Source organism: Tamandua tetradactyla, chromosome 17 (genome assembly GCF_023851605.1).
Source record: "Tamandua tetradactyla isolate mTamTet1 chromosome 17, mTamTet1.pri, whole genome shotgun sequence".
Lineage (NCBI taxonomy): Eukaryota > Metazoa > Chordata > Mammalia > Pilosa > Myrmecophagidae > Tamandua > Tamandua tetradactyla.
The window spans coordinates 26,412,672-26,438,528 of NC_135343.1; the positions used below are offsets into that span (position 1 = coordinate 26,412,672).

The following is a 25,857-nucleotide window of genomic DNA, read 5'->3' on the forward strand; positions in this document are numbered from 1 at the left end:
AGTGGGATTTAAAAAAATGTGCTTTAGGGCAATAACTAATACAGTTTGCAGTATGTTAAATAGAAGAGGTTATACACACTTTGATTTTATTAAAGCATTGCATGTGGGGCAAATTTACAATCACATATTTATAAATGTACCCACTGACATCAACTAAGAAATTACAATGTGCCAAGTTCTGTGTTTAGGATTTTACATGCATCTCATTTAATTCTCAAGTCTGTAGATTCAACCAGATTTAACAGATGAAGTTAAGATGTAGAGAAGTAACCTTCCCAAGTTTCAGTCAGTTAAGTGATGGGGCTGGGATTTGAACGTTGACTGACACCAGAGCACATGCTGTAATCGCTGTCTTCTATCGATTCTCCTCTGGGTAGCCTGATCACCTTTATTTTGCCTTCCTCTACACTGAGCACATGTATAAATTGCAGCAGGACTTTTGGATCCCGTCATTTGCATGATTCCACATGATCCTGAGGACATTTTGACTGTCTTTTTGACCCAGGGAAGTTTGATCTGCTCAGTAAGCAGTCAGCATACCAGAATAACTGTAGCCTCAGGCTCTTTTCATGTCTCTCTGTCACTTGCTGTCCAGATATATTTCTATATATCAGTCTCTGTCTCATAGAACCACTCACAGTTTTCCTGTGGATACCTTAAGAAATAAATACAAAACATTACCCTCTTACCTAAGTCATAATAATAAGTGGTAATAATTGCCCATAAATAATCAACAATAAAAACATTTTTATTGTAATGGTAGAAAATGGACACTTATTTAAAGGGAATATTGTAAAATTAACTTTGAATTTAAAAATAAGAAATAATAAAATCTTAGTGAAGAATTGACTTGTTAGAAATAATGGCAATGAAAGTAAATTTACAATGGAAGAAGCTATAATTGGGAACATTTACTATGGGCAAAATACAGCTCCATAAATAAAATTGTCACTAAAATATTATTTATTTATTTATATTTTATTTTTCTAAATGCCAAAAAAACACCAAGTAAACGCAAACATTCTTATTTTGATCATTCCGTTCTACATATATAATCACTAATTCATAATATCAGTATCATCACATAGTTGCATATTCATCATCATGATCATTTCTTGGAACATCTACATCTATTCAGAAAAATAAATAAGACGAAAACAGAAAAAAAAATTATGCATACCATACCCCTTACCCCTCCCTTTCATTGATCACTAGCATTTCAAACTAAATCTATTTTAACATTTGTTCCCCATATTATTTATTTTTATTCCATATGTTCCTCTCATCTGTTGACAAGGTAGATAAAAGGAGCATCAGACACAAGGTTTTCACAATCACACAGTCACATTGTGAAAGTTATATCATTATACAATCATCTTCAATAAACATGGCTACTGGAAAACAGCTCTACATTTTCAGGCAGTTCCCTCCAGCCTCTCCATTATATCTTGACTAACAGGGTGATATCTACTTAATGCATAAGAATAACCTCCAGGATAACCTCTCCACTCTGTTTGGAATCTCTCAGCCATTGACACTTTGTCTCATTTCACTCTTCCCCCTTTTGGTCGAGAAGGTTCATTAACATATTTAAATGGAAATTATTCTGAATGAAATTTGTTTTGATAAATAAAAACGAGCATTTAAAAAAAGTGGAAAAATGGTTTGTGGTATATGGAAAATTGATTTGTAACAAATTAACTTAATGGAATTTAGCACAGAAACAATTTTCCAACCAAAAGCAAGTGTACATTAGATTTATGTTTAGGATGCTTGAACTAAAAATATCCTTGGTGACAAAATGGCAGAGTAAAAATGCTTTAGGGGTCAAATATACTGTACCCTGTCTTGCTTTCAAGTACGTACATCTTAGCTTAAAAACAGTTTATATTCCAAGAATTAGTTTATAAATTGGTTGTTAGAAATTTAGGGAAATACATTTACAGAAACAATACTACGCATAGTGGGTTAGCTTCTTATACCAATCTGCAAAATCTTTTGAATGTATATAGCTTTAGGCTGTTGTTGCTTGGCATTGTTTCTTCCCTTCCTTTCCTTTTTTTTTTTTTTTTTAAATAAATTTTTCATTTTAAAATAGTTTAGATGTACAGAAAAGTTGCAAAGATAACATAGAGAGTTCCCATATACCCCATACTCAATTTTCCCTTTTGTTAACATCTTGTATTTCTGCAGTACATTTGTCACAACTGATAGACAAATACTGATAACAATATTTCTAACTGAAACCCATATTTAATTCAGATATCCTTAATTTTTACCTGAGGTCCTTTTCCTGCTTTAGGATCCCGTCTAGGATATCATCTTATACTTAGGTGTCTTGCCTCCTTAGGCCTCTTGAGGCTGTGACAATTTCTCAGACTTTCTTTGTTTTGGTGACTTTGACAGCATGAGGAGTACTGGTCAGGTATTTTGTAGAATGCTCCCCAGATGGGGCTTGTCTGATATTTTGTCATGTTTAGACTGGGGGAATGGGGTTTTGGGAGGAAGACCACAAAGCTAAAATCCTTTCTCATCACATCAAATCAAAGGTATAATATCAACATGACTCATCACTGTGGGTGTTAACTTTGATCCCCTCGCTGAGAAATGTGTCAGGTTTCTCCATTATAAGGTTACTCTATTTTTTCATCTCCACTTTCTCAAGAAGTTCCATGTGTTCCCTGCCCTCCTGCACTCACACACACACCCCCGCCCACCTTATTCTGTTGTACTGGGGGCTTGGGACAAGGGAGAGTGAAATGGGGGACTGCCCCTATGCATTTAGACCTTCTGTAACTCTGGAATGGTGTATGGTGTTTTATAAGTGTTTAATTGCTTTTATATCTATATTCATATAATTTGAAAAGTTAGGTTTCAAGAAAGGGAAGTTGATTACTCTGTATATTAATGCTTTGGTGCCTTAACCAACTGTCAGGTGAATACTAAGGACACTCTCAGAAATCGATTAATTGCAAACAGTTGTTTACTTGTGCTTTAGAAATTCAGCAGTTTGTTTTTGGCAGTATTCACTCAGTTTTAGAATAAATGTAACTTATTGGAGTACAAAGATAATTTTTTTTTATAAAGATTGCCTAAAAAAAATTGGTTTGAGTTATTAAATGACTTTTCAGAAACCACATGATTTAGGTATACACCTTTTCTTCTTATGTGTACAGGCAAATGCAAGAACTTTGTTTTAGAGGTTGAAAATTTCAGTGTATTAAAGTCAAGAAACATAAATATGGTTAACTCTAATTTCTTCTTTCATCTTTGTTCCTACAGCATTTCATTTATAGTTCTGTTATACTTCTATTTGCTTCTTTTTAATTCATTCTGCTTTCGAATAGTTATTTGTGCACATATATCTATGTCTCTCACTAGATAGTAACTATAATATTTTGAAGGCTGGGCTGGTGTCTTGTTTTTTTTTTAATGCCTTTTTTATTGTATAATGTAATATATATATACAAAGCCAAGAAAGAAAAAAGCAATAGTTTTCAAAGCACTCTTCAACAAGTAGTTACAGGACAGATCCCAGAGTTTGTCATGGGCTACCATACCATCATCTCCAATTTTTCCTTCTAGCTGCTCCAGAATATAGGAGGCTAGAAGGAATAAATATTTTTTTTTATCATCACAATCGACATTTTTTCCTTTTTGTGAAAAATAACATGTATACAAAAGAAGTAACAAGTTTCAAAGCACACCACAACAATTAGTTATTCAGAGTTTGGTATGGGTTATAGTTCTGCAATTTTAGGTTTTTCCTTCTAGCTGCTCCAAGACACTGGAGACTAAAAGAAATATCAGTATAACAATTCAACAGTCGTACTCATTTGTTAAATCCTATGTTCTTTTTTATATCTCCTCTTTCTCCTTTGATCTTTCTCCCACTGTTTAGAGGTATTTGGGCTATGACCATTCTAGGTTTTTTTCCATGTTGGAAAGGGCTGTCTATAATATAGGATAGGGGGATGGAACTAATTGATGTTCTGGAGAGAAAACTCTGAGTTTCAGGGTTTTTCTGGCCTAGGAACCCATCTGGAGGTTTTAGGTTTCTGGAAAGTAATCGTAATACATGGAATCTTTGTGGAATCTCAGATAAAGCCCTAGGTGTTCTTTAGGGTTGGCAGTAATGGTTTTGGTTGGGGTTTGGCAAACCATGATAAATAGCAGTATCTTGCTGAAGCTTGTGTTTAAGAGTAGCCTTTCAAATGTATTTGAACTCTCTCAGCCACTGATACCTTATTTGTTACAATTCTTTTCCTCCCTTTGGTCAGAAGGGCATTGTTGATCCCATGGTGCCAGGGCCAGGCTCATCCCTGGGAGTCATATCTCACATTGCCATGGAGATTTTCACCCCTGGATGTCATGTCCCATATACATGTCCCAGGGGGGCGGGCAATGATTTTACTTGCAGAGTTGGGCTTAGAGAGAGAGATACCACATCTAAGCAACAGAAGAAGTCCTCTGGAAGTAACTGTTAGACATAACTATAGGTGGCTTAGCTTCTTTGCTACATAAGCTTCATAAGAGCAAGCTTCAAAATCAAGGGCTTGGCCTATTGTCTTGGGGGTCCCTAATGCTTGAGAGAGTGTCAGGGGTTTCCCTGGTGGTAAAATTTAATACTTCCATATTTTTCCTCCCATCCCTCAAGGGATTTTGCCAGTGTTTTACATTTATCAGCTCAATATACTCTGGGATGTATCTGGGTATTACATTAATTCAGTAGAATTACAAGTCCTTATTCCCATTCCAGACTCCTTGTGTTTGGGTTGTTTATATGATCTATCCGGAAATGCTGAGTCAGATTATGTGCTATAGAAAATTTAGGTTTTGGACAAAATACACCTCTCTTCATTTGGTCTCATAGAGTAGATGAAGTTGGTGGCTTATTTTATATTTCCTGCAGATATGGAAAGAACTGTGCTTCTGTGGGGACTTCGAAAGTGTCTCTTGAATTAAACTGAAGTGGTTGGGATGTTGGCTTGGAGGAGAAACAGTTGTAATGGCTGTTTAAACTGTTTTAATGGACATCATGCTGTGTAGCTTCAGGGGACAGATGCTGGACTTGGTGAAAGGTTAAAGTGAGGTAGAACTTTATTCCATTTAAGGAAAGTGTAACAGTTAATGATGTTTAAAATCAATAAAGGCTGCTGAGACTTCCAGCAAGATGGTGAAAAGGAGAGGCTGAGTTCACCCCGTCTTGGTGCTACAACAAGAGAAAAGACTGAAAAAGGACTGGGACAGCAGTTCCAGGGTATGAGTGATGAGAGAGGGTCTTCATGTTTACCTAGGGAGACCCTGCATGAAAAAGTGGAGATATTGGAATGGAAAGGTGGGGGTGAGTGAGCTTCATCACGATTCCAGCCTACCCTGGCATCTGGCTGGGAAGATTGTCCTTTATGGCTGCACAAGCCAGGAGTTCCCTGGGGGAATGTGAAGGCTAACAGACTTGCTTTCCTTGCACACAAAGACCAATGTGTATGCCAGAGTACTGTGTGTGCTCCTCACCCCTGAGACAGGCTGCAGGCACCTGATTTATCTCCTTAGAGACTATGGGGCCTTTCCCCAGGGAGGAGGGAGAAAATGCAGAGTGCAGAGTGCTGCTGGTCAGAAAACTGGCCTGGGAGAGGGAATTGTTTTGGGTGCCAGTATCACTCCCCTTGCCTCACAGAGACGTGGAGACCTCAGGGGTATGTGGCTAGAGAGAGGTAGAGGAAGCTGCTGAACTGTGTGCCACAAGGTATTTCCAGATTGGCTGTGGGCAGGAGAAGTTGAAATACCCAGTCCCACAGCCCAAGATCAGCCCAAGTGAGAGTTTGGGGGCCACTAGAACTATCAAGCACAAAAGCGGTGGGCCGGGGCTGGAATTACATCCCGTTTCTAATTAGCTGGCACCTGTTTTCTGGGACAGGTGGGCCTGAGGGGAAGAGGTGGTTTAAAAGCGCCATCTGTTGGGAAGAAGTGTAAAGTGCAGCCTGACAAATTGCCTATAGACCTACCTCTCAATAGAGTTTTTTAAGGAGAATTGGAATCGTCACATGAGATCCGGGACTTGGTTTGCCGGAGAAGGATTGGCAAACCAAATCCGAAAGGGGACTCTCAATACAAATCTTAATACAAAACCGTAGATGCAAGAAGGACATTAACTTATAAAATAATCTTATTCAGACCTTTAAATGCCCTATGTGCAACAGAAAATCATAAAGCACGTTAAAACGTGTGCAGATATGGCCCAGTCTAATGAGCTAATTAAATCACTGGAGGGAACACAGAATATGAAACAACTAACCAAGGATATTCATAGCATCATAAAAGATAATTAAAAGACTCTGGAAGAGCAAAAGAAGAATTTGAAATAATAAATAGAAAATGGCAGCTCTCATAGAGGAGAAATATATAGTAGACCAAATTATAAGTATGCTAGAAACACACAACAGCAAATTTGAAGAGGCAGAAGAAAGACAAAGTGAATTAGAGGATAGGGCAGTTGAACACACAAAAGAGCACATGGCATGAAAGATGGAAAAAATGGAACTAGATTTCAGGGAAATGATAGATAGCATGATGCACACAAATATAAGAATTATCGGTGTTCCAGAAGGAGAAGAGAAGGGTAAAGGGATAGGAAAGCTGGTTTAAGAGATAATGGGAGAAAACTTCCCAACTCTTATTAAAAACATAAATATGGGGCGGTGTGATGGTGGCTCAGTGGCAGAATTCTCGCCTGCCATGCCAGAGACCCGGGTTCGATTCCTGGTGCCTGCCCATGAAAAAAAAAAAAAACAAATTTGCAAATAAAGGAAGTCTAATAAATCCTAAATAGAATAAATCCAAACAGGCCTACTCCAAGCTACATACTGATTAGAATGTCAAATATTGAAGAGAAGCAAAAAGTTGTGAAAGCAGCAAGGGGAAAGTGATTCACTACTTGTAAGGGAAACCACGTAAGACTGAACTCAGGTTACTGAACAGCCACCGTGGACACGAGAAGGCAGTGGTATGGTATCTTTAAGATTCTGAACAAGAATGATTTCCGGCCAAGAATTCTTTATCTTGCAAAGCTGTCCTTCAAAATTGAGGGAGAGATTAAAATCTTCACTGACAAACAAAGACTAAGAGGATTTGCCAACAGAAGACTTGCCATACAAGAATCACTGAAGGGAGTCTTGTCTACTAAAAAAAAAAAAGACAGGAGAGGGAGGTCTGGAAGAGAGGATGGAACTGAAGAGTAACAGTAAGCATAACTTAAAGGATTATACGACAGAGAGGGAATAGCATATATAGACTGATAAATAAATACTAAAGGATAAGATGGTAGATTCAAGAACTACCTTTATAGTAGTAACTCTGAATGTTACTGGACCAAATTTACCACTTAAAAGATACAGATTGGCAGAAAGGATTAAAAAATAACATCCATCTATATACTGCTTAAAAGAGACTCATCTTAGGCCTAAGGATATAAATAGATTGCAAGTTAAAGGATGGAATAAAGGCTTTTTATGCAAGCTCTAATCTAAAGAAAGCAGGGGTAGCTATATTAATATCAGATAAAATTGACTTTAAGTGTAAAGATATCATAAGAGGCAATGAAAGATACTATATATTAATGAAAGGGACAATTCACCAAAAAGAAATAACATAAATGTTTATGCTCCCGAGCTCCGAAGTGTGTGAGGCAAATACTGGCTAAATTCAATGGAGAAATTGATATTTCAACAATAACAGTGGGAGATTTCAATACACCACTCTCCTCTATTGGTAGAACAACCAGACAGAGGATCAATAAGAAAATAGGGAATTTATTTGTGATAAATGAATTAGACCTAACTGATATAAAGATCATTATCCATAAAATACCAGGATATGCATTCTTCTCTAGTGCTCATGGAACGTTCTCCAGGATAGATCATGTGCTGGGATACAGGTGTTTATGAATTTAATAAGAAATTATTGAAAACACTTTTGCTGACTACAATGGAATTAAGTTGGAAATTAATCACCAAAGAACTAGATCTTTTACAAATACATGGAGATTAAACAACACACTTTTAAACAATCAGGGGGCCAAAGAAGGAATTGTTAGAGAAACGGGTAAATATTTCCATCTTTCATATGGATGAAAATACAACATAGAATTTGTGAGATGGGGCAAAGGCAGTGTTGAAAGAGAAATTTATCGTCCTAAATGCCTACATTAAAAAAGGAGAACAAGCAAAAATAGAGGACCTAACTCCTCACCTGGAGGGACCAGAGAAAGAACAGCAAACTATCCCCAAAGTAAATAGAAAAAGAGAAATAACAAAGATTAAAGCATATAAATAAATGAAATACAGAACAAAAGAATAATAGAAAGAATCAACAAAACTAAAGGCTGGTTCTTTGAGAAAATCAATAAAATTGATGGATGCCTAGCTAGATTGACTGAGAAAGAAAAAGAGAGGGTGTAAATAAACAAAATTAGAAATGAAAGGGAGTTGTTACTATGGATCTGGAAGAAATTTAAAAAATCGTAAGATATTATGAACAACTATACACCAATAAACTAGATGAGTTAGATGAAGCGGGCAAATTTCTAGAAACATATGAATTACCAGTACTGACTCAAGAAGAAATTGAAGATCTTAACAAACCAATTACAAGTGAAGGGATTCAAAAATCTTCCTACAAATAAAAGTCCAGGGCTGGATGGCTTCACAGGGGAATTTTAGCAAACATTCCAAAAACAACTAATACCAATTTTGGTCAAACTTTTTCAAAAAATCGAGGGAAAATGATTATTACCTAACTCATTTTATGAAGCTAATATCACTTTTTTTTTATGAGCATGGGCAGGCACCGGGAATTGAACCCGGATTCCGGCCTGGCAAGTGAGAATTCTGCCACTGAGCCACTGCTGCACCACCCTGACACTAATATCACTTTAATATAAAACCAGATATAGAGTTACAAGAAAGAAAAATTACAAACCAATTTCTCTAATGAACACAGATGTAAAAATTCTTAATAAAATTCTAGCAAATCAAATCCAATGATACATTAAAAGAATTATACATTGCAAACAAGTGGGATTTATACCAGAAATGCAAGGGTGGTTCAACATAAGCAAATCAATTGATGTAATATAGCACATTAACAAACAACAGGAAAAATCACATGATCATATTGCTTGATGCTGAAAAGGCATTTGATAAAATTCAGCATCTTTTCTACTAAAACACTGCAAAAGGCAGGAATAGTAGGCAACTTACTGAACATCATAAAGAGCATATATGAAACCCATGGCAGCATCATTCTCAATGGTGAGAGATTGAAAACATTCCCTCAAGATCGAATGAGACAAGAATGCCCATTGTCACCACTATTGTTCAACACTGTACTAGAAGTCCTAGCTAGAGTGATTCGGCAGGAGAAAGAAATAAAAGGCATCCAAATAGGTAAGGAAGAAGTAAAACTTTCATTATTTGCAGGTGGCATGATCCAATACTTGGAAAATCCTGAGAAATCCATCACAAAGCTACTTGAATTAATAAACAAATTTAGTATAGTGGCAAGATAAAAGGTAAATGTACAAAAATCAGAAACGTTTCAATGTAGAAATTAATGATTTATATATGGAGACAGTTAAGGGAAAAATAGTTATTCAAAATATTCACTAAAAGGATCAAATATTTAGGAATAAGCTTAATCAGGGAAGTAAGGGACCTGTGCACAAGAGACAGGTGCGTGGTGCATGGTCCAGGAATCCAACCCAGGTCTCCTGCATGTAAAGCGAGCATTCTACCACTGAACCTCCTACAGAATATTTTTTAAAAGAAATTGAAGAAGGGGTATACAGATAGAAAGATATTCTGTACTTATGGTTGGAAGGGTGAATGTTGTTAAGAGATATTCATCATCTTTAGCTGTAAGGAAAATGCAAATTAAAATTGCAACATCATCTTACACCTGTAAGAATGGCTACCATTAAACAAACTAGGAAACTGCAAATGTTGGAGAGGATGTGGAGAAATTGGAACACTTATTCACTGCTGGTGGGATGGTATAATGGTACAGCCACTATGGAAGACAGTTTGGTGGGTTCTCAAAAACTAAACATTGAATTGCCGTGTGACCTGGCAATACTACTACTTGGTGGATGCCCAGGAAAGCTGAAAGAAGTGACATGAACAGACATTTGTACACCAATGTTCATAGCAGCACTATTCACAGTTGCTAAAGATGGAAGCAGTCCAAGTGCCCATGAACAGACAAGTGTATAAACAAAATGTAATACATACATACAATGGAATATTATGCAGCAGTAAGACAAAATAAGGTCCCAAAGCATATGACAACATGGATTAATCTTGAGGACATAATCCTCAATAAAATAAGCCAGACACAAAAGGATAAATAGTATGTAATCTTGATATTATGACTCTGGTAAAGATGACAATGTTAAAGCTCAGGCTAGCTGAATGAGTTGCTCTTAATAATAGTCCAAAAAGTGATCAGCTCTCAGATGGAAAGTCAATGTAACTTCCTCTGATATTTTGCTCTAGTATGATCTGGATGAAGATTTTGGGGACAGATGGGAAATGTGGTGCTTTCCTGCCAACATTACCCTCCCTCCTTCCCCCTTCTTCTCTCCCTCCTTTCTCCCTTCTCCTTTCCTTTCTTCTTTCTCTCTTTCTTTTTTTCTTCCTTCCTTCTCTAAAAATAAAATAATTTTTTTTTTTTAAAAAAAGGGCTGCTTTGAAAAGTAGTGACTGTATGACTTCCTGCATTCAAAATTGACATGCTCAGTCAGATCCCAGGATGAAGTGTTACACTGCAATATGAAAATCTGATTTACATGGAAGGACCCTGAATTTTTAAAGTCATCATCTGTTTTCTTTAAATATCACTGTCTCCTTATAGCTTTAAAGCATGATTTGCTTTGCAAATACTCACCTTTGGGTAGTGAGGCCCATTTATAGCTGAGTGAGCCCTGACTGAGCAACACATTGTCCTTGAGTTTTTCATAACTGAACTGGCTGTTGTCTGTCCCAGTTTCCAGTGCATTGTGTCTATAAAAAAGCTTGCATGTGTCGCATCAGCTTCCCTTGTCTTTAGATGGAAGCAGTGGGGGAGGCCATGAAAGCACACAGAAGCATCTTCTCCAGCAGAGGCCCTGGCCCAAGAGTGCTCTGTTCCAGCCAATGCTAAGCTGCAGAAATCTGTCTCCATGTGCACTTTTTTCTTTCTATGGAGATCTCCCTCTGTTGCAAGTAGACTTCAAACAACGGATCAGGACTCTCAGAAAGATTCTGAGCAAATTCCTAGTGGATTATGGAGCTTTGAACAATTAATTGCCACATGGGTCACTGCTTCACAAAGTTAATGGACTGAAGGACACCCCTTGATGCACGTCTCTTCCAAAGCTTTAAGATAAGGGTTGTGGTTTGAGGAACCCTATAAATAACACCCCTCTTCATAGTGTGAGTTACTGAAAAGTAAACTAAAGAGTTAAGCAGAGTTTTGAGGGTATGGCATATTTTTTCACCTAGGTGGGCTTTATAATATGCAAAACTAGATGTACCCATCCAGGCACAGCCCAGGCTGCCCTAGACTAGGTCTCCCCCTGAGGGCGGAAGAGAAGGTGTGATTAGTGGGCAACCTGCTCCCAGAAGGAGCAGGAAGCACCTGGGTATGCATGACTAGTTTCTTCTTCTACACCTACCCACTAGATAAGGCATTGTAGGCTCTGGGGAGGAGTCATGGATAGGGTGCAGAGTGAAAAAACATATAAAGCTACTATTTATGCAGTGAAAATTCAAAATTCTGGTAATCGTTTATGATCTAAGGCATTTAATTGTTTTCTAAACTTGATTTGATAGAGAGGCAGTAATTTTTTTAACAACACATTTTTCTCCCTTGGTGAGAACCTAATTCAGAGCCATGCCTGAGGTTGAAGGTAAAGTTCAAAATGTAGAGCGTGGGTTCTCATCTCTAAACATTAAGGTTCTTATTTGATAGAGGGGATATTAAAAGCTAAGGTCTTATGATATCCCATAAATATCAGTGTGATTTAAATATTTAATCGTGTTTCAGCTTTCTCCCTAAGAGATTTGAGTGTATGATTCTGTATTAGTTAAGAATTGCATTTACCAGCACAAAATTGTTGACATTGGTTAAAGTGCCTCAAGGAAGTCACAGCCTCTGTAACTTCCTTAGCCCTTCCCTCATGGTTGCTCCATGGCTGCTACTGCTCTGGTCATTATGTTCACATTACAATCAGGAAGCAGAAGGGTACAAATCCCAAACCCTGGCCAATCAGACCCTGAAGACTAGGAAATTAGAGCATATCATTGCTGTTAGATCGGGGGAACGGGGAAGGGCACTGCAACTGGAGTGCGGAGGCTGTGTCGCCCCTCCCAACATGACTTCTGGAACCGCCCCTTCCGGACACCTGACTTCTGGACAACCACCCCTTCCGGACGTCACCTGACCCCCTTGCTTAAAAACTGCCCACTGCCATCACCCAGGCGCTGACTCACCTCCCTCCATCTTGGGTTTGGTGAGCTCAGCCCCGGAGCGCAGAAATAAGCCCACTTGCTTTAAATTTCCCAGTCTACCTTCCTTCTTTCTCACCCTTTCACCTCCTAAACCTTTCATCTTGGTGCTGAAACCTGCGAGAGGAGCGCGGGTGATGCCCGCCTGGCCAGAGGCGCCCCGGCTTCCTCTCTCCTCCTTCCTCCACATAGCCAGCGACAAGGGATCCTTTGGCCGCTGCTACATCCACCACAGATTGGTAAGTCCCTCCCCTCCTAGCCCTGCTGCCGGGTCTCGCAGTTCCGAGAGAGCCTGTCCATTAATTACTCTCCGAAAATCGTGAATTCACGTCAGGTTCTCTTCCGAGGGCTGAGGTGAATGGGGACACCCGCAAGCCTCACTCCCTTTCCTGGGTCTCGATAAGTTGTGGGGTCACCCCGCTTTTTGTTTCCCTCCCAAATTCAGGTCCAGGACCTGAAAGGGCCTCAAACCAGGGTGAGACGTCCCCTAGGGAGACGAGCCCCCACTCGTAAGAGCTCCGAGGACTCTCTCAGGGCGTTGGGACACTGACATCCCCTGGGCCAGTCCTTTGTCCTCAGAGACCTGTCAGTATGGGCAATAAATCCTCAAAAACCAAACCTTATACTCCTCTGGGTTGTCTTTTGACAAACCTATCCATTTCCAGACACCCAGCCAAAATGCCTCACTTATTTTTATAAAAAGACTTGGCCCCAATATCAATTGGATAATGGTTCTCATTGGCCTGAGGGTGGGAGTTTGGACGTTAATATCCTTACAAACCTCCACAATTTTTGCCGGAGGAACAACAAATGGGCCGAAATTCCTTATGTCGAGGCTTATATTCTTCTGCGCTCCCGTCCCTCCCTTTGTGCTTCCTGCACCACGGCCCAGGTACTCCTTGCTGGAGAAACCTCCAAATCCCCACTTCTAGACAAACAGTCTGATGAAACTTCCTCCTTTTCCGACCCGCTCGATTCATCCCCTTAAACGACCAGGGCCTCCACCAGATTTAGGGAAACTATCCTCTCTTCTCTGGCTCTACCCTCCTCTCCCTCCGGCGGCACCGCAGCCGCCATCTTGTCCTTCACTTCCTCCTTCCACCCCAGCAGCATTCCAGCTGCCATCTTGCCCCCTGCTCTCCCCTCCTGCGACACCAGCGCACTAGCCGCCATCTCATCTTTCCCCCCTCTCTACCACTCTGGCAGCGCCTCCGCTGCCATCTTATCCTTATCTTTCCCCCTCTGGACTAGCGGCTATGTGGCCGCCATCTTCTCCTTCCCTTTCTCCTTCTACTCCAGCGGCTTTCCAACCACCACCATGCCCTCTTCCCCACCCTCTTCCCCCTTCTCCGGCTCTTCCACCACTGCCTAATTCTTCACCATCCTCAACAGGCTTGCCATCCTCACCTGTAAGCTCCTGTACCTGCTCAAAAAGTACTTTACTCTGTCCCCTCCGGGAAGTTGCAGGACCTAAAGGGCTAATTCGAGTACACACTCCCTTCTCCCTGGCCGATCTCTCACACATTAAGAAATGGTTGAGATCCTTCTCCAATGACCCGACTACCTATACTAAAGAATTCTAATATCTGGTTAACGCCTACGACCTTACCTGGCATGATATCCATGTAATCTGCTCTTCTTCCACCAGGGCTCATGCTAACCAGGTGCATATAACCAACCACACCATGCGGGTGGGAGCCGATGCAGTACCAGATCAAGAGCCAGGGTGGAACTATCAAATGGTGTTTTAGTTTGCTAGCTGCCGGAATGCAGTATACCAGAAATGGAATGGCTTTTAACAAGGGGAATTTAATGAGTTGCTAATTTATAGTTCTAAGGCCAAGAAAATGTCCCAATTAAAGCAAGTCTATAGAAATGTCCAATCAAAGGTATCCAGGGAAAGATACCTTGGTTCAAGAAGGCCGATGAAGTTCTGGGTTTCTCTCTCAAGTGAGAAGGCATATGGCGAACACAGTCAGGGCTTCTCTCTCGGCTGGAAGGGCAAATGGTGAACACAGCATCATCTGCCAGCTTTCTCTCCTGGCTTCCGGTTTCATGAAGCTCCCCAGGAGGCGTTTTCCCTCTTCATCTCCAAAGGTTGCTGGCTCATGGACTCTCTGCATCTCATGGCTACATCGTTCTGCTCTCTCTGAATCTCTTTTTCCAAAATGTTTCCTCTTTTATAGGACTCCAGTAAACCAATCAAGACCCACTCAAATGGGCGGAGACATGTCATCCCCTAATCCAGTTTAACAACCATTCTTGACTAAATCACACCAACCAGGGAGATGATCTCATTACAGTTTCAAATATACAGTATTGAATAGGGATTATTCTACCTTTATGAAATGGGATTTATATCAAAACATGGCTTTTCTTAAGGGGCATACTTCCTTTCAAACCGGCACAGATGGACACCCCAGTGGGGAGAAACAGTTGAATTAGGGGACAGAATGCTTACATGCCTCATAGCCAACAAGCAGAACGCTTCCCAAAAGTCATAAACTTCCATGAGCTAAGGGAGATTACTCAAGGTCCTGAAGAAAATCCTGCCGCTTTTCTAAACCGGCTCACAGAAGCCCTCTCCCAATATACCCGCCTAGATCCTGACTTGGAGGCTGGTAAAACCGTTTTAGCCACACATTTTATATCCCAGTCAGCCCCAGACATTAGGCATAAGCTTAGAAAAATCGAGGACGGTCCTCAGGCCCCTATTTGTGACCTGGTAAACACGGCCTTTAAAATTTTTAATACTCGTGATGATTGGAGAGGGTGGAGAAGGAATCCCGGGACCGCTGAAGGGCAAATTTACAAACCCAATCCCTGATTGCGGCCCTGTGGCCCACTTCAACTGACAAGATGCCGGCTACTACTAATCCACAGCCAGGAAAGTGCTTCAAATGTGGCCTCGATGGACACTGGTCCCACCAGTGCCCCAATCCTCGAACGCCCAAGGGACCATGCCCTCTCTGTGGGAAAAAGGGACATTGGAAAAGTGACTGCCCCTTGGCGCCCGGCCGTGGGGGGACCATCCTTCCAACCCCTGACCCACTGCTAGCAGTCCTGGGCCTGGCCACTGAGGACTGACGATGCCCGGCCTCGTCGAGCCCAGGGAAACAATCAAGGTAGCAGGTAAGTCCACCTCCTTTTTAGTGGACATGGAGGCTCCTTCTCCATCCTCCCCTCCTACTCAGGTCAACTCCTTCCTTCCCAGGTCATTATGGGCATAGATGGCCGTCCTTTGTGCCCCTTTACTACTGGACCACTTTCATATTTAATAAAAGGCTGCCCCATTACACAGTTTTTCTTAGTGATGCCTTCTTGCCCCAGCCTACTAATGGGGCGGAATCTTCTCGCCAAGTTAGGGGCCTCACTTCACTGGATACAAAAACCCCAAACAAATTTACTATTACCCTTATGTGTGGTCTCCACCTCCACTCAGGTTTCCACCCCTCCCGCTCTTCTCCTACCACCTCACCTAGTAAACCTGGAAGTATGGAATACCTCAACTTCCCTAATTACTTCCCATCATAAACTAGTTCTTATCCGACTAAAAGACCCATCCTCATTCCCATCTAGGCCACAATTTCCTATCTCCTTAACCCATCGGAAAGGACTCCAACCCACCATTAACCGGCTCAAGGGAAAGGGACTCCTTATACCCACTAACTTGCCTTATAACACCCCCATCTTGCCCGTCAAGACACCTGACAGTTCTTACCGTTTAGTCCAAGGCCTCCAACTAATTAATGAGGCTGTCATCCCCATCCACCCAGTAGTTCCCAATCCATATACTCTTCTCTTACACATACCTCCTCACACTACTCATTATTCTGTCCTGGACCTTAAAGACGCCTTCTTCACAATCCCTCTAGACCCTGCCTATGCCCTTATCAATATTACTCTTACCCAGGTATCTGTCGACATTTCGCGAGCTGAGCAGAGCCTTTCCAGCCACCTCGCCCAAACCTCTACCTCACCAGCCTCTCTTACATGACTCCAAATCCCCCAACAAACCTTACATTTCCTCAACCAAACACAAATACTCCCTAAAGTAACCCGCTGTTTCCTCTGTGCATCATTAAATAGGCCACTATTAGCAGCTGTCCCTATAAATCTAACCAAAATATATAACCATAGCCCTGATCCCTGCCATACCGCTCTAAAGAACATCCCCCTATGGGAACCAGAGCCTGAAAACCTTCCCTACCCCCTTAAAACCTGCTACCTCACACACACAACTGCAAATCAGACACAACTTCATACTAGATGCCAAACTAACGTCACTATCCAAACACCACCCATGCCCCCAAAGGACAATATTTCTGGTGTAGTGGAACCCTTACCAAGTGCCTTAACTCCACTGCCCCAGGACCATGCATCCTCGTAACTATTAATCCTCTATGGGGAATCCGAACTACCTTGGCTACTGCCCTATCCTCGCTCCACAGGGCTGCCTTTCTTCCCATCCTGGTAGGCATCAGCCTGACTGCCTCAGTCGCAGCCTCAGCCGCAGCGGGACGGGCACTGGGACATGGTATTTTAACCTCTCAAAACTTTGAGACTCGACTACAGGTAGCCCTGAAATTGACATCAGAATCCCTTTCCTCTCAACGTCAACTTACCTCACTAGCCCAGGTAACTCTTCAAAATCGACGGGCCTTAGACCTGCTAACAGCCGAGAAAGGAGGAACATGCATATTTTTCCAAGAATGCTGCTATTACGTCAACGAGTCAGGTCTGGTGGAACAAAATATTCAAACCTTGAACAAACTAAGAGATGATCTCTACCAGAGAAAACAAGGAACCAACCCTGCCTTAGACTGGTTTTCTTCCCCCCTGGCGACATGGCTCCTCCCGCTACTAGGACCAGTTATCCTAATCTGTCTCTTTGTCCTCCTAGCTCCCTGCCTCCTCACCTTCCTTCAGGGACGCATAAAGGAACTGTCAGGGGTAGCAGCCAACCAAATGCTCCTGCATCATTACCACTGCCTATCCTCCTCACCAGATTCCTATAGCTAACCTCCTCCCTCCCCTGACCATGACAGCCCCAGCCTATCACCCCATGTCACCCCATTACAGCAGGAAGTAGCCAGAAGAACTTTGGCGCCCTATTATCACAAAAAGGCTGGAATGTTAGGTTGGGGGAACGGAGAAGGGCACTGCAACTGGAGCTGCGGAGGCTGTGTCGCCCCTCCCAACATGGCTTCCGGAACCGCCCCTTCCGGACACCTGACTTCCGGAATCTGATGAACCACCCCTTCCGACCACCTGACTTCTGGAGAACTGCCCCTTCCGGATGTCACCTGACCCCTTGCTTAAAACCCGCCCATGCCATCACCCAGGCGCTGACTCACCTCCCTCCATTCCATCTTGGATTTGGTGAGCTCAACCCGGGAGCACAGAAATAGACCCGCCCGCTTTAAATTTCCTGGTCTACCTTCCTTCTTTCTCACCCTTTCGCCTCCTAAACCTTTCAGTCGCCACATGTAAAATCAGAGTTCTGTCAGAAAGGAAGAAGGGCGATAGCAATGTCTGTCATAGATATTCATATATTAAATAAATATAAAACTTAATTATTACATTCTCTGTTCTTCCTGAGGAGTGATACAAAAGGACATATTAAAGAAAAGACTTTAATCTCCATTGCCTCAACCTCAAAAAACTGGATTTCTGATCCGAGACAACCTAAATTTCTGCTAAGAACATATATGAATCTTTCATACGTGACTTTACTTCAGTCTTATCTTTTTTCCATCTTTTATTGCCTGAAGTAATGACTTACACTTTTAATCTACCCAGCAAAACAGTATGAGTTTAGGCCTAAAATGACATCTCTTAAACTTAAGCGACGTCTTATAGTTCTACTGTTTCAAGATTTGTTCATTAAATGTATGTATATGTCTTTGTCCTTACCATACATGGTTACAAATGTTTTTTAATTTAAAAACTTTGAGGGCAGGCCACGGTGGCTCAGCAGGTAAGAGTGCTTGCCTGCCATGCCCGAGGACCCGGGTTTGATTCCTGGTGCCTGCCCATGTAAAAATAAATAAATAAATAAATAAAAAATAAAAATAAAAATAAATAAATATATTTAAAAAAAAAACTTTGAGAATTTCAATCAAATTAACATATGCACATGGATAAAAACATGTTACAGAAAGACTAGTCATGCAAAGCAACCATCCCAATCTCCTACTGAAATCCTGTAAGTTCTATAAGGTAACCAGTTTAATCATTTCTTTTTTTAGTTCCTCAATTCTTATTTCTTTGTTTAAAATAACATGCTTATGTTACTGTTTCTTGATTTTTCACCTTAGGAATTATCTAGTGACTTTGTGTTGCCCTTCATAGTTTTTTTTTTCTTTTTTTTAATTCAAGAACTATGTATTATCATTTAGGTAAAGGTCTGCTAGAATCAGCACAGAATTGTTGATGTTCTTTCCAGAGCTTTGAATGTAATGTTAACATCATTTCAATTCAAGTTGAAATTAGATTTAAATTCTAATCAACGTGGTTAGATGTATATTTGCAATGGTAATAATGAACTATTACAGGGTAGTTAAGTATCTCACTGAAATATTTATCATTTTTTAAAATTTTTATTCATTTATTCAAGTTCTGGTCTAGGTTCTAGGGACACAGTGGCCAATGATGCAAAAAAGCTTGCCCTCATGGACCTTATAGTCTACTGTGAAGACAGAAAATAAACAAGTAGACAAATAAATACAGAATAATTTCATATGGCAGTCAGTACTATGTAGGAGGCATATGGGGGTGAATTACTGTTTTGGATGAGCTGTTCAGGGTATATTTCTCTAAGGAAGTTAAATTTGTGTAGAGACTTGAATAATGAGTAGGAGCCAGCCATGAAAAGATCAGGGGTGAGAGTGTGCCAGGCTCAGGGAAAAGTAAGTGCAAAGGCCCTGAGGCAGAAATGTGCTTGCTTTATTTGCAGAGCATAAAAGAAGCCAATTTGACTGAAATAGAGCGAGAAAAGAGGAGCATACCAAGAGATAAGGGGGAAGCATTAGGAAGGGGCCTGGAGGCCATGGTAATGAGGATGCATTTTATTTTGGTGTGATGGGTAACTACTGGAGGGTTTTAAGCTGGGGAGGAAAGTGATTTGAGTTTATTTAAGAAAGAAAACTATTTTGGCTACTTTATGTAGAATAGACTAGCAGGATAAAACTGTAAGCAAGACTAGTTAAGGAGGCCACTGCAGTAGATTAATTGATAGATTATGGTAACTTGGGCAAGGGTATGAAAACATTATTACTCATTCTCCTAAAAACATTTGGAATAGAGTTAAACTAGTTTTCGTTAATTCTTAAATGAAATTTGGGCACTAGAAAATTTATAAAATGGTTTCAGTGACATGGTTTTGAATATTTAATAACCATACGTCATCCTCAGAGATGCTGTAAACTCAATTTTAGGCCTTTGCACATGCTTTTCCATATATAACGTTAGTTTACTTTCTTCATACTGATTTTCACTCATCTTTGAAGCTTCAGCTCAGAAGACCTATTTTTCAACAAGCTTTTCCTAAAATTATTCAAGACTAGGCCATTTGTTTTTCCTCTAAACTCCTATTACATCTGTTTTATGCATTTTATAGCTCATAATTGCTCTATATTTTTATTGTCATTTTACTAGCCTGTCTTCCCCATTAGACTATAAGCGCCTAAATGACAGGGACTGTGTCTTATTTATTCATCTCCTTCTTTGCACTTAGGACTAGATAATTAATAGATATTTGTAGAGGAAATAATTACCATATTTAATTCCTTGCTTATTAAATATATCTGAGTTGCCTGATTCCTTTTATTTCTGCATTAAAAAAACACACATTACATCAATAGACTGGAGTTGGTCATTTCCTTAATCCTGCAACATGTAATCAGTGGGATATCTGTGTTTGATACCTCTCTTAAAAATTGCCCAAACACTGCCAGCTTACGCATATGTCATTGTATGAATAGATGGTGGAAGGACTGCTTGGATTCATGAATGTTGAAAGGACCTGGACTGTGCATTAGTCTTTACTTTAAAGGAGAGTGGGTATCGTTGTCCACCTTCCTCTCTGGGCAGTTTCAAAATTTCTGGCCTTAAGTAATAAGGACAGAGAAAACAATCTAAGCTACAGGCTGTCTAGGCTGCTCCAATACCAGGTGCACAGAGGGTGCAGGAGGAGTTTTTGTCTTTTTATCATCTGTGGTTTGTTTCGTGTAGTGCAGCTGATTTGAAAGCAAGGCAACAATGATATGCAAATACGTAATATACTATCAACACCTACTTTTCCTGCATCAATGGGTAGCTGCAGCAGACCTACAGTACCCTGCAAAATTTTGGTTTTCCCCTTTGGGATACAATTCTTGACCTGAAAAACATACTTTCCAAACCTCTCCCAGACCTTCCTTTAAGTTGGAGCCAGATATTGGTTTTAAACTTTAGTGTGCATAAGAATCACCTATTCTGTTTCAGTTGGTCTGGGGTGGGGCCTGAGAATTTGCATTTTTAAGAAATTCTTGGTTGATGCTGGTGCTGTTGGTCCAAGGACACCTCTCTGAACAGAAAGGAGCCATAGACCACATGGCCCTACATCCAATTCCTGTTTACTTCACTTGTGTGTGCTTTCTAGAATCATAATGCTGATATCATATGGGGCTGTTCACTGTTGAGCAACCCACAGGATTATATGCACCATATAGCCTTGACTAAATCTTCTGCTATAATTGTTCAGCATCTTACTGTGTTCTGGGATCCCCTCACTCTTATGATAAAAAGACTGCAAGCTTTTCCACAGTTCTCTGTGTTTTCCCTCCTGTTTTTTTTTTTTATTTTTTATTTTTATTTTTATCTTTCTTCTACATGGTCTGGTTGACCTGAACTGTTTCTCTTGAATTTTCTGACAATTCCTTTCATATTTATTAGTCAATGTCTTTCCCTCCACCTGTATATCATATGGCCTTTTTGATTCTCCTTCAGATCAATACTTCCCACTCATCATTCCTCCACATTTTATGTGTATCTTGTAGAATATTTTTATAACCTATAAAACTTCCATTTGTGTGATTATCCTGTATTTTTTCTTTGTATTCCTTTGGTACCACAATACACTATGATCAGGAACAAATGACACCCCTTGTTATTATAAATCCTCTTTCAAAATTACATAAAATGATCTAAGCCATAGATCCCATATGTATATATGGGACTAATAAATACAGGGGATATATAAATATATGGGATATATATATATATTTGTGTGCATGTGTGTGTGTATGCATGGGCCAGGAATCGAACCCAGGTCTCCCATATGGCAGGCAAGCATTCTACCACTGAACCACTTGTTCACCTGTTTCTATAAAGACTAGACTCATTGCTATAAGTAGAAGCAATACCTTTGAACTCCTGAAGATTGTTTTAATATATACCTTTGATTTCCCAATTAATTTTTTCTAATTTTCTAATTTTTAAAAATTGGGTATAATTTACATTCAGTGATATTCATGCTTTTTATTGTACAGGTGAATGACTTGAAGAAACACATGAAGTTATGTAACCACCATCATAGTCACGAAATAGACTATTTCCATCATCCCCAAAAGTTTCCTGTTGTCCCTTTGCAGTGCTTCTTTCCCCCACTCCCAACCCATGGCAGCCACAAGATCAGTTTAATGTTGGCTTTTCCAGAATGTGAAATCATACTTTCTGTGTGAGTCTAGCATCTTTCATGTACATAATGTATTTGTGAATCATACATGTTTTTACATGTATCCATAATTTATTCATTTGTATTGCGAGTAGTATTTCATTGTACAAATCTACTACAGTTGTTTATCCATTTGCATTGTATTTTTAATTGCTATGTCCCCTCCTGTAAACCCAAACTTCCTTTGTAATTTGCTTCTTCAGTGTTAAAAAGCAAATTCTCAAATTTCCCAGATGTTCTTGGTGGGAACAAAAACTAAGTGGCAATAGGTACTACGAGTGTTGTATTTCCCTACCTGTCACGTTCCTCATGCTTCTTCACTTAGGCTTAATTCCAGAGAAGCCTGTTCTATGTATTCTTTTGTACCAAGAGTCTTCCAAATTGCAATTTGCAGGAATGGCCTGAGATCTGTCATTCTCATTGTTACAGTTCCCAGGAGAGATGTAAGAGAGGTTTCTCCCTCTCCTAAGGGGCCCCACGTCATAAGCACACATCCCTGATACTTGTATTTGGAACCAGTTGGTATCTTATTTCACCTCTACCTGAGAGCTCAGTTCTCTATATATCAGTGTTTGGTCCCAAGGACACAGGGTATGAAATCTCATAACCTTATTGACTTCTGTCAATAGCCCACAGTTTTGTAGGTTGGGTAACCAGACTATAAGACACTATGGTCTTTGGCCAATGTGGAACAACCTGGGCTACCACAGTCCAGATAAAGAAAATATAACCAAGGTCCAACAACAGTACCCAACCTATGCAATTCAAAGTATGAATATAATGCAGTCTACACCATAGAGATTCTGAGATTATTTCCATTTTAGTTAAACAAGTCCCATTAGTACTGAGGCTTCAGAGGCTGATATATGCTTCATTGGTTCTCTAACCAAAAATAAAATAAAATGGAAATGTTTCATTACATTTAAATTTGATTTGTATTTAAAGAAGAAATTATAAAAGCTGAGGACAGATACATTTTATGCCTGATACATTCAATTGTCCTTGTAATAAACATTTTGTTTTATTTAGTATTTTATGACAGAATGACTATATAGTTCAGCATTCATTATAGTTTGGTGTTAGAATATGGCTATTTCTCTCCAAAAATAATCTTCCTTTTCTCTTTTCATTTTGTAAGAAAATTACTTATAATCACACCTTCTGAATATATTCAGATATTAAAAATTGTGTTCATTTTCTTTGCTTGCTGCTTGAAACATTTGATAAAAGTGAAGTCAGGAAATATATATATATATATATTTCAAAGGTAGAGAAACTGACCTTTCTTTTTTTTTTATCTTTTTTTTATACAGGTGTATGCTTTAGAATGGTAAGTAAATACAGTCTATTTATATTTTGCCATTTTTCTCACTGTTACTTCTAAATACAGAAATAGAGCATTTCTCTAGTACTAGTTTACAGGTTACCTCCTGTACTTAACTGGAGAAGGAATATATGTAATTCTTTGAATTTACAAATTACAATTTTTATTAAAACTCTCATTAAAAAATGCTCTCTTAAAAATATTACAGACTTCCTCGTTTTTAGTTAATCCTTTCTGTGAATTCCCAGAGTACCTCTCTTGGGGTGATTCAAAGTGAACATTTTTGATTAAGTATATTGAATGGAATCTTACACATATTATGGATGATAGAAACCCTCAAGGCAAGCTTATGTATCTCAAATTGCAAGTCAAAAAATGCTAATGTGGCATAAGAAAGTGATTTCCAGGTTTTTAAAAGACAAAACTCTTTCTGGCTCTTTACATTTTTAATTTTTTAAATATACTCCTTTCCTTAAAGTTAATTGTGGCATATATTTTTACCTACTATCTGAGTTAGGAGTAATTATATAAGGTTTATGGTTCCCAACTTGTGAGAGTTGTAACATTTTTCCAGAGATGTCTCTGTATTTTGAGACCATCCCACACACTACAATTCAGATGTACTGTTTTTTTCATTATTATCTAACTTATCTTCAGAACCAATTTTTGCATCAACCCTAGATGTTACCACTTTGGGTTGTGTTGCTTCATTTAGCAGGGGCTGTGGAGATTAGAGAGCCTGATCACTTAGGCTTGCAAACAAAAGATCATGCTTTTGAAAAAATTCTGGCAGACTAGATCTACAAGAATTTTAATGTAAGGTAGTTAAAATAATTAAAAATAAAAATTTTCCTAATTTTTCATTTCTTGTAGCATAACTGAATTTGGAATCAGGAAAAGAAATTTAAAAAGAAAAAGATACCAAGGGTAATAGAAGAATAAATGAACCCATTGACAGTTACAACATTTTTATGACAAGTCCAGAACCAGCAGAAAAGAACAGTATCTTTGGTTTTTTTTTTTGGATGGGCAGGAACCAGGAATCAGATCTGGGTCTCTGACATGGCAAACAAGAACTCTGCCTGCTGAGCCACCCTGGCCTACCCAAAACAACAGAATCTTTTAATCTTATAGTAACCCTGCAAACCAGCATGTCTAGGCTAGTCCTAGTTTTGGCTAGTTTAATTTTTTAATTAAAATTATTTTCCCTAGCTTTTGTTGAAAGTTTCGAAATGTTTTAGTCTATATTTCTGTTTTAAGAATACTTCTTGTTGATCATATTTTTCCCTCACCGGGTAAGAATCTAGGATTATCATTTGGAACCCAGATTAATGGTGTAATTTATTGTTAAAGGGCATGAAGGGAATGCACCTGAACTTTATGGATCTCAAAATACACCATCAAAGCTGTTTTCTGAGATAATTTCCCCGAACAGCTTGGTTTCTCATAATCTGCTTGCCTTTACTGAAAGTGGAATTGAACACACACACGAAAATTTAACTCTTCCGTTAAATAGAGACAGTATCATAGACCAACTACCCAGTTTTTGGCTTAGGTTATAGTTTAGAGAAAGAAGTGGTGATCCGATCAGCACCCTCTGAATGCTGGAATCACCCGTGTTGTGAATTCAGACTTTCGGTGATGGGCCGGTCTCTCCTGTCTCTCCTGAAACCAGTACACGGAAGAGGAAGCTAAGAAGCTCGGCGTGGTCGGCTGGGTGAAGAATACCAGCAAAGGTACCGTCGCAGGCCAAGTGCAGGGCCCAGAAGAGAAAGTCAACTCCATGTAAGTATCAAGACTAATAACTCACACGCTCAGTGTACCAAACTGCATTAATGTTTCGTTGAACAATTAAAATTATATTGGTGGGCCAGATTTAGTTTATAGGTTACAACTAAACCAACATGTTTTTAGGCAGACTATCAAAGAAATTCCGAGTGGGAAGTGTAATTCCTGCGTTAAGGAATTGATTTCTCGTTTGGGTAGGCCTTCAGGACGTTAAGGTAGCACCCATCCCTCTCCGATTTACTCAAGTTGCATCCTAGGTCTCTTCCGACAGGGGAGACCATTTAGGGCCCAAGTGTATCTCACCTGAAGTGGTTGTGGCGGGAGCATAGTGCCGTAGGATGGTTTCTAAAGCTCTTTAATCTCTAAGTAGCCTTTAAGGCAAAAGATTGCCATCTCCTTTTTGTTGCCTAAGTACGTTATTTATCTAATTGTAACTTTATTTTTACTGTTAAAGTGTGTTTAATAAGCTGTGCAATTGCCGTCGT

At 39.7% G+C, this 25,857-nt stretch overlaps 1 protein-coding gene across 7 annotated transcripts in view; it reads left to right on the forward strand.

Annotated features, from left to right (window-relative positions):
• Window positions 1-25,857, forward strand: part of ACYP2 (acylphosphatase 2) — a 350,111-nt gene that overhangs the window by 146,497 nt on the left and 177,757 nt on the right. For all 7 annotated transcript variants that reach the window (XM_077134226.1, XM_077134227.1, XM_077134228.1 and 4 more), the window contains 2 exons: window positions 23,574-23,590; window positions 25,260-25,369. In XM_077134226.1, the coding sequence (XP_076990341.1) occupies window positions 23,574-23,590; window positions 25,260-25,369 (127 nt within the window). The remainder of the gene's footprint in view (window positions 1-23,573; window positions 23,591-25,259; window positions 25,370-25,857) is intronic.